Genomic DNA, 12,434 nt, shown 5'->3' with positions numbered 1-12,434 from the left:
TCTTTAATGTAATGATAGAGTATCTGCTCCTTGTAAAGTGTTTTGTAGCTTACTAAAGGCTGAGTAGGTTAACTGAGAATAATGGTAGACAAATGCATCCGGCGGAAATGTGCATGCTTTCAACTCACGTCTAAAGGTGCAGACAGATAAATTAGGTGCAGTGCATGGTTTAAAATTTTAAACTAGGGCAAGTGTTCAACAGTGTTCCTTAAAAAAAGCCCCTGATTCAGTGGTGATTTGTTTTTGAGCATGTTTTTCCAGTGTTACCATTAATTTCAGTAGTTTATTATTGAGAATGACGGAATAGCAGCTGCTATGACTGACTGGACTGAAAGGTTTACCAACAGAAAAGTGAAATATTTTGTTTATCTTCTGTTTGCATCAGGTAGTTTGGGTGACTGCTACCTTTCCGTACCTGGTCCTCCTGGTGTTGCTCATCCGTGGGGCAACTCTGCCAGGGGCCTGGAGGGGTGTTCTCTTCTATCTCAAACCTGACTGGGAGAAACTGCTCAGCACTACAGTAAGTTTTTCATTAATCTCGCTGTTTTAAATTTTTGTCATGCTTTTATCTTCATATAAACTTCTTATCTTAACATAAATTGTTTACCATCATCAACTCTACAAGGTGTGGATCGATGCAGCAGCTCAGATCTTCTTCTCACTGGGTCCGGGTTTCGGCGTACTCCTTGCCTTTGCCAGCTACAACCCGTTTCACAACAACTGCTACAAGTGAGGTTTTCGTGAACACATTTTGTGATATAGTAAACTTTGCTGCTTAATGAGCCAAGTTCTGAAAACCTATTCTAGAGATATCTATATAAACAGTAATAATAATGAAATAAAATTCACACAGAGATTTAGAAGAAGAGATTTAAAAGCAGTGGTAGATTTTGCAGACCTAATATCAGCAAGTAAGTCCTCTGATTGCCCTCAGTCACCAGATGTGCTCTGAGAGTGACCACAAAGCCACATGGTTGTGTAAAGCCTTGAAGGCTAAAATTTGACCTGAAAATAATCCAGCAGCAATAAATATAGATAATAAGAAGGCAATAAATAATACCTGTGTAGAGGGCAATTACAGAAAACTAAATGAGAAAAAATGAAGGCATGGAAAACCCTTTGTATGTCATCAAAGGATAAGAATGATCTAATTTTTTAAATTAATTCCCATTGAAAGAAAAATGACTGAACAGTCGTCTTTACTTGCTCATCAAATCAAAGGTCAGAATCAAATAAAACACCCAAATTTCTTGCAGTTGCCTTAATGTTATGTAAAGGGGAACCAAGATCAAAGACTATCTGCCTGTAAGAATCGGATTTGGCAAACCAGATCATTTCCATTTTGTAACTGATAACTTTGAGGAAGTTTTAGGAAGTCCAGCAACGATACAGTAGATTGAACCCTGGCCTGACTACTGTCTCCTTTCTCCATCTCAGAGACGCTCTGGTCACCAGCTCTGTGAACTGTCTGACTAGCTTTCTGTCTGGTTTCGTCATCTTTACCGTTCTGGGCTACATGGCTGAGATGAGGCAGCAGGACGTGGATGCTGTGGCCAAGGATGCCGGTAGGAAAACACACCAGCGCAAAAATACATACATAGGAGATTTAAACAATGTAAACATTTAAAATGCATTGATTTTAATATTATAAAAATAAGGCCTTATAGATATTTAATTTTGTTTACTTTTTTACTTGCACTTTTGCATGATAAAATAAATACTACAGTTATTGTTTACATCGGTGTATTGTTTACACTCTTTACCGTGGAGTGTGCACAAGCTCTGGCATGAATCAGTCAGTTGTTTTAACCCAAAGTTGCAGCAACAGTCCAACATACGAGTGGGTTAAGCCTCTTATTCAAGTATTATGAGTGCGAGTGTACCTCAAGTACTTGGTAAATTATTTTCAAGGGGTTGAAATGTGTTCTGATTTTCCTTTATGTCTTTTATGATTAGTTATTAAATTTCATTCTTAGTGGTATTAAAATGTCTTAAAAAGTCTTGAATTGGAGCACCCTGGGGATACGCTGGTATAGCTGTGAATACAACATCAAAATCTTTTTTTAACCTGCGTCTGTTTTGTCTTCCCAGGTCCCAGTCTGCTGTTTATCATTTACGCAGAAGCTATAGCAAACATGCCTGCTGCCACTTTCTTCTCCATCATCTTCTTCCTCATGATCATTATGTTGGGTCTGGACAGCACGGTTAGTTTGTTCATTACTCATTTCAGTGTTAAAGTTATGACACCCAAGTCAATGTTCTTTTCCTCCTCGCATGTTTCTCTCTACCCGACTCGGTTGTTGCCCGGTGCTCAGCTTTTACAGTATGTGCCCTCTCAAACCTAGAAACAGAGCTTTCATATTTGCCTTGATATATAGGCAAATGCTTTGTTCCGTTTCACTTGTATTTGCCCGTTGTACTCGTTGCTCCATAAAGGTGTCAGGTATTATTTGTCTTCGCTGTTCCATTTTGGATAACAGTCAACGAAAACAATGTGACAGGACTTTCATATCACTGTTGTGCGGCGATCTTGTCTCCATAAGCCTGTGTTTATCTGCTCTGAGGCAGCCAGCTGGAGAGACCCATAAGGCTCTTATCACGTACTGATAATCGGTGTAGAATCAGCATCAGGGGGTTGCTTTGCTCCTCTATTTTATGGCTGAGGATATTACTGACAAACGTGTCCGTTGACTTGGATTCATGTTGGATCGGGTTAATATTTTGTCTCTTCATTTTTTTGTCATCGTGTGAAGGTTATGCTACACAAAGTATCAGTGTTATGTGGATCGTCAAATCGTACCACTGCTGGATTGATTAGATTAAACGGCTGATCAGCAGCATCTTGATAACATTTAACATTTAGGTTCTTAAGCTTCTTGGTCAGGGGTAAAGATTGTCAAAAGTATTAATACTTTGATACGTTCAGTACCATATAATTATGCTATCAAAAGTACATTACAGCTTGCAGCAAACCCAGACATTGTTCACAGACTTTTTCTGCACAAATGTGCAGGGTTTAATTTAAAAAAAGGAAAAACTTACCTGGCACCACTTTACAATAAGAGTGCCCTTATGATGAAATGATTGATATATGATTTATAAATGTTCATAATTAGGTTGTGAACACTTCATAATTCATTAATAAGCAATTATGAACAAGTTATAACACAGTTTTCACATTGACATAGGCTCACTGTTTGACAAGATACAGGTTCTGCTTACCGCTAATTAATAATTTAGAGCTAGCAAAGAGGAGCTTTATTGTGAAGTGTGAATCACCTGACCATTTATTAGAGCTACTACAAGAAACTGTCATATTTGGAGGTCCCTGTGGGCAAAAGTGGCAGTGTTAACACTGTAATAACCACAAAATATAATGTCAAAAATTAAATTGTCTAAATAAAAATATTCTTTGTCCTTTCATCTGGCTAACGGACCACTCACTGTAACTTGGAAAATGTAAATACAGACTTCGACCCAATCTCTGGCGTCAAGAATAACTATACAGAAAGAGCCAGTCTTCTTGTGGATGGCTTCCTGTTGGTCATATGGAGATATCAGTGTTAAATTTAGACTATTTCATAACTAGTTAAACACTTTTTGTAGTGGCTATAATTCCTTTGGACGGTCAGTACAACAAGTAAAGGAACATTACCGGCACCTGGAATTCTGGCCTGAACTTTTTTGATTATTAAGATGTGCTGAGGTTGGTTAAAAACAAATAAGATATTAACAACTATGTGATGAAGCTGACATGCATAAATGCTGCTGATGGAGAGGCAAAGTAAGCTAAGTAAGCAATGAGATCTGTAACAGTACAGATAAATGTGGACTCACTATTTGGCAACAGGTCACTGTTGCCTTTTTATCTAATGTGTTGTAACAGCTAATTCATGGTTTATAAAGTGTTTAGAGCCTAATGGTACCTAAGGGTAGTCTTATTTTAAAGTGGTACATATTATCCTATTTTGTGTTGATTATTTTTTCCTTTCTTTCATTGTATCAAGTATTGTCTGTTATTGTTACATTTAATGTTAAGTCGCTGAGGTTTTATCACATTCTTAACTCTCTGAGTCTCTGATGAGTTCATATGGGCTCATGTCTTTGTCCTTGGTGTCCTCCTCTCTCCAGTTTGCAGGGTTGGAGGGGGTGATCACAGCTATGCTAGATGAGTTCCCCCATATCCTGGTGAAGAGACGAGAGTGGTTTGTCTTCGGCCTGGTGTGTGTCTGCTACCTCGGGGCTCTCTCCACACTCACATATGTAAGTTAACCACTTTAGAAATAGCTTAGTACCTACTATATAATATCATAAAGCATCCTGCTCAAGAAATAACTTCAGTATTACACAGGAAAATCAGCAATTTATCACACCTATACCTAATAAGACTTACCTACATCCTCATTTTCCTTTCAAATATATTGTAGACCAATAAAAAAAACAAAAGTCTCTTAAATGTTACTGCTGTAGTTAACTAGTTCGCTGAAATCAGATTAGAGCATTCTCCGAGCAGTAATCCATTTATCTCTAACCCCTCATTATAGTAAGGTAGTGACCAACATGCACTCACACTCACAGCAAATTTATCCGATCATTGTCTTAGACTTTGAACAATAAAGCCTGTTGTATAAGAGAGAAGCTTGACAAAAATTCTCCCTCGTCTTGTCTCCTGTGTCAGGGAGGAGCCTTTGTGGTGAAGCTGTTTGAGGAGTACGCTACAGGCCCTGCAGTCATCACTGTCGTCTTGCTCGAAGTCATTGCCGTTTCCTGGTTTTACGGTAAGTTTTATTTAGGTAGAAGAAGTGATTTGAAGGGGTTTTTTTAACTGCTGTGGAGACTTTTTTTCCACATCTTCCACCAAATGTTGAAGCAGAGAATTCCTTTTTTTGGATCCTTGGTGTAATATACTAAACTGAGATTGTGAAGAACAGGCGTGAGGGGGCCAAAGGAGGCAAGAGCTACGTGTGGAATAAGTATGAAAGTGATAATTGCGTGAAAATATGTCATTAAGATATTTGGAACTTAATATTCATTGTGTTCGTGTCTGTGTGTGTGTCTTCCAGGTACCAACCGATTCTGTAATGACGTCCAGATCATGCTTGGTTTCTACCCGGGTGGTTTCTGGAGGATCTGCTGGGTGGCCATCTGCCCCTGCTTTCTGCTGGTGAGGCTCGTGTATTCACACACACACACACACATAAGTTGTGTGTGTACACGAAGATGGAGCAGTTAGAGCATCTGTCACTTTCCTTAATTTACAGAATGGTTTGTTCATTTTCATCCTGATGTTTGATTCCTGCTTTTGTCCCTGTGTCCAGTTCATTATCATCAGTTTCCTGGCCTTCCCTCCAGAGGTCAGGTTGTTCCACTACCACTACCCACCATGGACCACTGTCCTTGGCTACTGCATTGGGGTATCCTCATTCATCTGTGTGCCTACTTATATGGTCTACCACCTACTCAATGCCAAGGGCACCTTCAAACAGGTACAGCATTGTCTTCCTTTTCTTTTCAAGTGTATTTTCTACATGGTTTCCCACTTGTCCGCTTGCTCTGTCCTTCTGTCCCCTCCTGCCCCTTGTCCTCTTACTGACACCACTCCAACGACAGGGATAGCCTCTGTTCCCTTTCCTCTCTATGCGCTGTCAGGGTCTCCCCTCTCCAGTGAACACATGACTGGAGATCAGATCAGGATCAAAGGAGCACGGAGGAGGCACAGGCCAGAGATTAACAAGAAAAAAAAAGCCATGACAACTTCCAGGCCCCACACGTCTTACATACATGTATACATGTAGGGTATTACCCGATGACACACACACACACACATCCACATTCTGCAACACGTGTCGGCTGACAAATGTCAAGATTTAAAGATGAAGGCTAAACTGAAGGAGACCGGTCTTCTGCTTTAGCATCAGAACATCCTGTGTAACAGACTGAGTGTCGCCAAATCAACATCACTGATAAAATTACTCTTAAAAATACAGTTTTCAGATGTTTCTATGTTGTTGATTTGAACTAAGCATCTTCAACTCTCAGCTAAAATCTTCAGGTTTATTTGCTCTTTGTATTTGCACACCTTGTGACTTACATAATAAATACAAATACAAAATGTCTTCTTCAGTATTATTATCTTTTGACAGCCTTTGGTAGTGTTGACAGAAGGTAGGAGGACATCAAAGAGGCCGGTAGAAAGACCATCTTTGGCTGTTCTCCAGTATTGACACTGCTGCCAGGAAACACAATGAAGGCACTGACAGACACTGTCAACATACAGGATTTGTGTGTTTTTCTTTTCTTTTTTTTCTTTTTTCATGTGAATGTGAAAGAAGACGGTGTCTGTGTAAAGAGACAAATGAGGCCGAGCAAGGTCAAAATGTTTGTCACTTGTCTGGTTTGTTTATTCACTCTAGGGGTGTTGTGATCTGTCAGACAATAACTGTAATATTTAAAAAATTAAATATTGATATTATGTTAATAATACACATACGATAATAGTGTGTTAATAATCCGGCACCTCTTTAACATACTGTATGCTCTTAAATAAGTTACAGTTATGGTTACAGACTCTTCCTCCACCTCCCTACATCTGTATTTTAAGTGTAATTCATTTGCCAAAAAAAGAGACATAATAAACACATTTAAAGATGACTTTGACCGATAAAATATATAAAAAATATATAAAAAATAAATAAAAAATAAACTGAAACAAACAAGCCTACTCTGTAAACTAACTGAAACTAAACTGAATTGCAAACAAAAATTAAAAAGAGAAAGAAAAAAAACACAACCGTATAATTCCGGTGTCTAATATACCTGACAAAGACTAAGTCAATCAAAACCTACTAGTGGCTCAAAAATATTTTGTTCTTCTTTGTTGTTTAATCCAAGTAGTGTCTATATCAGTTTTATTTACTCCCTTTCTTCTTCATCTTCCCCTTCTGTTTGTCTCTGCCTCTTTATCACAGCGTCTGTTAAAGAGCATCACCCCAGAGCCCAGCAATGACCAACACAGAGACTTCATTGTCACCAACGCGATCTGACCAAACCCTGACCAACAGAAGACGCCACTCTAAGCTATGTAGAGCGCCCTCTTCTGGACAAACTGCAAAACTACAGGACAAGGGGGCTACCTTTCACCGTATTTGCCTCTTTTCATCACATCTCATAAACTTGTTTTTAGCTGTTTCACACCAAGACATAGAGATGGAGGTGGAGTCAGGTGGAGCCAGGCTGCAGTAGCTTTTTTTTTTTTTTTTTTAGCTCAGTTTAGTTTGGTTTTGAAGGAGCTGTCTGAGCTTATTTTTCCAGTCACTAAATCATTTAGTGACCGACCTTTCTTCAGGTTATACAGCTGTAACAAACATTTTATACAGTTATATTACTGCACATAAAACTCAGTCTGAGAAGGCCAGATAGCGACATTTCGACCCCCTCTCACTGTGTATGGTTGTGTTTTCATATTATTATGTTGTTAAGTTATGCATTCTTATTTGTAGCAAAATTCAGGTATCTTTTTACATCTGTTACTGAAGCCAAATATACGATATCTGTTCTGTTCATGTTTCTAAAGATGTTTCAATATTGTACTTATGTCGTTGTTACATTGTGTTGACTGTCAGCCTGTGTTTCTTTGGTGACATCTTGGATGAACGACGGATTTACTATGAGTTCCTTACACTGTGAAGCACTGTCTGGAAGTGACATGAATGTGTGTGTGTCTGTGCGTGTGTGTGTGTATAAAACAAAGACTGTTATAATGTCCAGAGGAAAAAATGGATCACAGACAGAACGAACCAAGTGTATTCATCATTCTATAACTGCAATATGAGATGTGTATTTATTTTATAATGTATCATTGCTGTTGTTTTGACCTCTCGTTCTTCAGTATGTATCCATTACATTTCATGACATAGTCTTGATGGTCCCTTCATGGTTTAATCACATATTGCATTACAGTCAGTAATAGAAACCAAATATGGATCAGAGCTAATAACATCATCAATGGCATAGTCTGAAAATCTGCGTTACTGCTCTTTACTTTCTACCAAAAAAATGTGTGTGTGTGTGTGTGTGTGTGTGTGTGTGTGTGTGTTTGCACATGTGCCTGAATGAATGTCTCTGTGTGTATGTAGGAGCAGGAGTTAAAATATGGCAAGTACTGTACATCATGTGTATTTACTAGTCGGTCTGATATTGGTGTATTCTATCCTGTGAATACCTGTCTCCTCTCTCTATGGACATGTGTGTGTGAATGTGTATGTGTGTGTGGTTAGTTCTCGTGTGGGCTTGAGTGTTTTGTGTATGTGTGTGTGTGTGTGTGTGTGTGTGTGTGTGTGTGTGTGTGTGTGTAGATGCACCTTGATTAGTGTGTCGGTGCACATACGGATGGTTGTGCAAAAAAGGATCAGAGGTGTTCAGACCCTTTATGTGTGCATGCTGTGATGTGTGTGTATACTGTACTTCAAATGTGTGTGTGTGTGTGTGTGTGTGCGTGCGTGTGTCTGTAATGTGATCTGTTCTCTTGTCAACTGCCAAAATATATTATGAAGGACGTGAACTCCCTCTTGCCTCTCTTTCTCTCTCGTACCTCTCAAGCTTATGTAAGATCTATGTATGTCAGTAAAAGACTGTATTGAGAAATACACCTGTATAGAATAAAGATATATAAATATATGGGAAATAACAGATAATAAAGATATATGGAAAGAAACAACCTGTCTTCTGTTGATTCTTTTGTTTGTTATTCTATTTGACACTTACAAATTTGTTTTATTTTATCCTCTAAAGCAGAGGTTTTAGTCTGAAAATAAATTGTCTGTCTTAAGGCATTTATTGTAAAATTTCTCCATTCTTATAAAAGTCTGAGGCTCTAATAAACAGTCTAGCACTGTCCAATAAAGAATATATTATTTTAGTTTTTGTATAATTTGATACAAAGTACAGCTTGTTACATTCTGTTAGTGTACTGTAAAAGTGCAATCAGTCAATACTTTTTCAGTTCCAGTCCCCCATTGACACTGTTTGGACTTGTAAATGTAAATGTCAACTCAGATCTAACCCTGACCATCTAATGCAGTTGATGTCTACGTTTAATGAAAAACTTAAATCACAAGGAGGTTGGCCTATTACAAGGTTTAATAGCTAAGAGTTTGCTATTAATGCTGTTGGTGTACAATAGTACTCTTTTGTTAAATGGTTCTCAACACATGTAATTTTAGGACAAGTCTATTTTATTTATCACTCATTCTTAAAAAAATGTTTTGAGGGGCTTTTGAATTTTACTCCAGTTATGCAGGGAAAATATGTTTTAAAGATCAATCTGCAACCAACTCTGTAGATAAACATGTGCACACATAGATACGTGGCCTGATTTTATGCTGTAATGACCAGTCGATCAAAGGATCGCAACAGGGAAATAATTGCTCAACGGACTACAACTGATATCACTCCCAGACTGAACCATGAGTCTATAAAGACACATGACAGACATAAACATTTTTTATAAGGAATCCTTACATGTGTTCTCCAAAGAACTGCAGCCAAGACACACACAAGCATCAGCTTAGACACACATAACACACACACACACAAGCATTGGCATTCACAAACCTATTAATACCACTAAAGAGAGACTACTACTACTGGTCTTCTGGTAGTATCAAGAGCACATATTGATCCACTGATAGGACTGGGTGTTAGAATCCCTGAAGGGACTGTAACCCCTGAAGACATCTACATGACCACATTCAGTCATAGTCTTCGTGCCACCTGCTAGCAACAGGAATTGACGCATTTTTTATTAAGCTGTGCTCCTCCTAGCAGGTTTACAAGTTAGAACTCAAATGTGGTCAGAAAATCAATAAAACCCTGATAAAGCTGTCTTGTTAAGATAGTGATGTTTTATACGAGGTTGTTCTGTAGTGCCACCCGGTGGAAACAGGATGTGAGATGAGCTAAACTACTAAACCGGTGGCAACAGGATCAGTAGGTTCTTATCCAACTAGCATGCTGTGTCTGTGAGGCTCTGTGTGCTGTGTGTGTGTTGCTCTCTGCATGTCACTGTTTACTGATCCTGTGTTTATAGAGGAAAACGACTCTTAGTGACTAGATAATGAGCTGCCAGCTCAGATTTGGCACACATCTCAAGCGAGACGGGACAACATCTGGGATGCAATGTTTTATCTGTGATACACATGAAATCAATTATAGCATGCTTATTTATGGAAAAGCATGTTCTTTCTGTATGATTTGACTGATTTAAAAATAGACTGACACAACAACATGAAGTGAGTATCATCTTGATCAACGGCTCCAGGAGAGCTGAAATCATCTGTTGCACTGAGCCTCTAAAAACACAGCTACTCCAACCTGTCTGTATCTGCAGGGTGTGTGTTTGTGTGTGTGTGTGTATGCGTGGAATTTATAGGGGTTTGCAGAAAAGTGATGTTTATGGAGAACAAAACACTGCACAATGATTTAACCAGACTACCTACTGAACCAGCAGAAAGAGACAAACCTCTGAACAGCGGAGCCCCCCAGGGCCATGTGCTCAGCCCCCTTCTGTTCATGCTGCATACCCATAACTGAAGACCCTGACACAGATTGAACTCTATTGTGAAGCTTGCAGATGACACTGCAATCATTAGCCAGATTTCAAACAACGATGCAACTTCATATTAGGAGGAAATAAACAGTTACAGAGTGGTGCACATAAAACAACTGCTTCATATAAGCATAACCAAGTAGCTGGTTGTTAATTTTAGAAAAAAGGAGGCAAAGACGCTTACCCCTGTTTTAGGTTTCTGGGAATTAACATCACAGAGAACATGTCATGGACATCATGTAACTCCACCCTGGTTCAGACTCAGAAACAGCTGCATTCTTAAGGAAACCTGGAAACTGATGGAAAAGTGATGGAAACATCATAAAATGGGATGAGATGTGCACAGCCCAGGACATGAAAATTCTACAGTGGGTCACTGTAATGGGCCAGAACATCATTGGTACCCATCTACCTAGCATCAGTGATATAGGGGAGGTGAGGTACCTGCACAGAGCCCAAAGGATACTGAAAGACAACACCCACCCCAACCACAGCCTGTTCACCCTGCTGCCATCAGGCAGAAGAAACAGAAGTATCTGCTGCCGTACCACCCCATTGAAGAGCAGCTTTTTCCCTGCGTGAGACTGCTTAATTCACCACTCCTCCACATAAAGTAGTTTGTTCTATATTTTTATTAATTTCTTCAACCAATTCCAGACAGTCAAACAAAACAAAGATTCATTTTACAACCTTGTGGTAAATGATCAATAAAATCACCTTGTATCTTTGTGTGACAGACACTGATTAAAACCACAACACACACACACACACACACACACACACACACACACACACACACACACACACACACACACACACACACACACACACGCTAGAGAGCAAGGTAAAAGAAAGAGTATTTGATTTCAGTATTGCTGAGAGGATGATTTTCAGCTCATCCCATCTGAGCAGTAGCCAGCGACAGATGTGCAGTGATACATTATGTAGCCAGTGAGGACAGTATATCCCGAGGCAGTGAAAGAAACTTTTAGAGGAGTGTCATCATTTCTTCCTCAGGTTTAAAATAAAACTCAAAATGGACATTTTCTGCTTTAATTGCACCTCCCTGGATGTGCACATTTCTCCTATATTATGTGTGAGTGAGTGTGTATGTGTTATTGTGGCAATTTCCTCTGAGCTCCTTTCCCCTGACTGATGGGCACATCCTGTGTTCTCTGTCTTGCTTTATCACTGCAGATCTATATTAAACAGCGCAGCACAGCCAGCTATCCCTTCACCTCTGCTGTACCTGTCATCTCAGCATCAGCCGAGCTGCCTGCCTGCCAGCCTCTTCCACTATCAGGTGTCTATCACGACCTCCAGCTCATTTCATCTCTTTTCCCAGCTCTCATATCTTCTTATTTCTTCTCTTTTATATTAATTTGAGCGAGCCAGCCTGTGCTCTGTTTGCGTGTGCATGTATGTGCCTTCTCTCTTTCTCAAATACATCTTATGGATGCTGTCATTTTGAGAACTCCCTCATGGGTTTTGTTTAGCCTTTTGTACTGTGATAACCCCAATACTTCATTGCCGCAGCTCACTTTGACTCTCCGCTTTCCAGAGAGCAGCTGAGTTTGACATATCTTTCAACTCTCTCTCTGTCTGTCTCCACTCAGTTCTCCATATAAATATTTTTTGACAGCGATCCCGAGGGTCACTTCTTTTTTTATGACAGAAAAATCCTGGCATTTACTTCTCCAACTTGCTCCGTCTGTCCTATCCCTGTCTCTCCATTTTTTCCTCTATACCCAGCCTCTCTGCTGATCCCCTGATACTGCCGCACCCTCTGAAGAACAGGAAATGAAACTCTTTTTTCCCTCCTATCTGT

General features: G+C 39.4%; 1 protein-coding gene across 3 annotated transcripts in view; it reads left to right on the top strand.

The window, feature by feature from the left end:
• Positions 1 to 8,314, top strand: part of slc6a4a (solute carrier family 6 member 4a) — a 28,421-nt gene extending 20,107 nt beyond the window's left edge. For all 3 annotated transcript variants that reach the window (XM_084717128.1, XM_084717126.1, XM_084717127.1), the window contains 9 exons: positions 386 to 520; positions 626 to 729; positions 1,438 to 1,565; positions 2,092 to 2,204; positions 4,132 to 4,263; positions 4,679 to 4,778; positions 5,064 to 5,164; positions 5,319 to 5,486; positions 6,969 to 8,314. In XM_084717128.1, coding sequence (XP_084573254.1) covers positions 386 to 520; positions 626 to 729; positions 1,438 to 1,565; positions 2,092 to 2,204; positions 4,132 to 4,263; positions 4,679 to 4,778; positions 5,064 to 5,164; positions 5,319 to 5,486; positions 6,969 to 7,043 — 1,056 coding nt within the window. In that variant the 3' untranslated portion in view covers positions 7,044 to 8,314. The remainder of the gene's footprint in view (positions 1 to 385; positions 521 to 625; positions 730 to 1,437; positions 1,566 to 2,091; positions 2,205 to 4,131; positions 4,264 to 4,678; positions 4,779 to 5,063; positions 5,165 to 5,318; positions 5,487 to 6,968) is intronic.
• Positions 8,315 to 12,434: the final 4,120 nt, after the last annotated feature.

This window comes from Lutjanus erythropterus, chromosome 4 (genome assembly GCF_056507025.1).
Source record: "Lutjanus erythropterus isolate fLutEry1 chromosome 4, fLutEry1.hap2, whole genome shotgun sequence".
Lineage (NCBI taxonomy): Eukaryota > Metazoa > Chordata > Actinopteri > Lutjaniformes > Lutjanidae > Lutjanus > Lutjanus erythropterus.
Note: the sequence above shows the minus strand (reverse complement) of the source record. Positions and strands in the feature narration are given on the sequence as shown.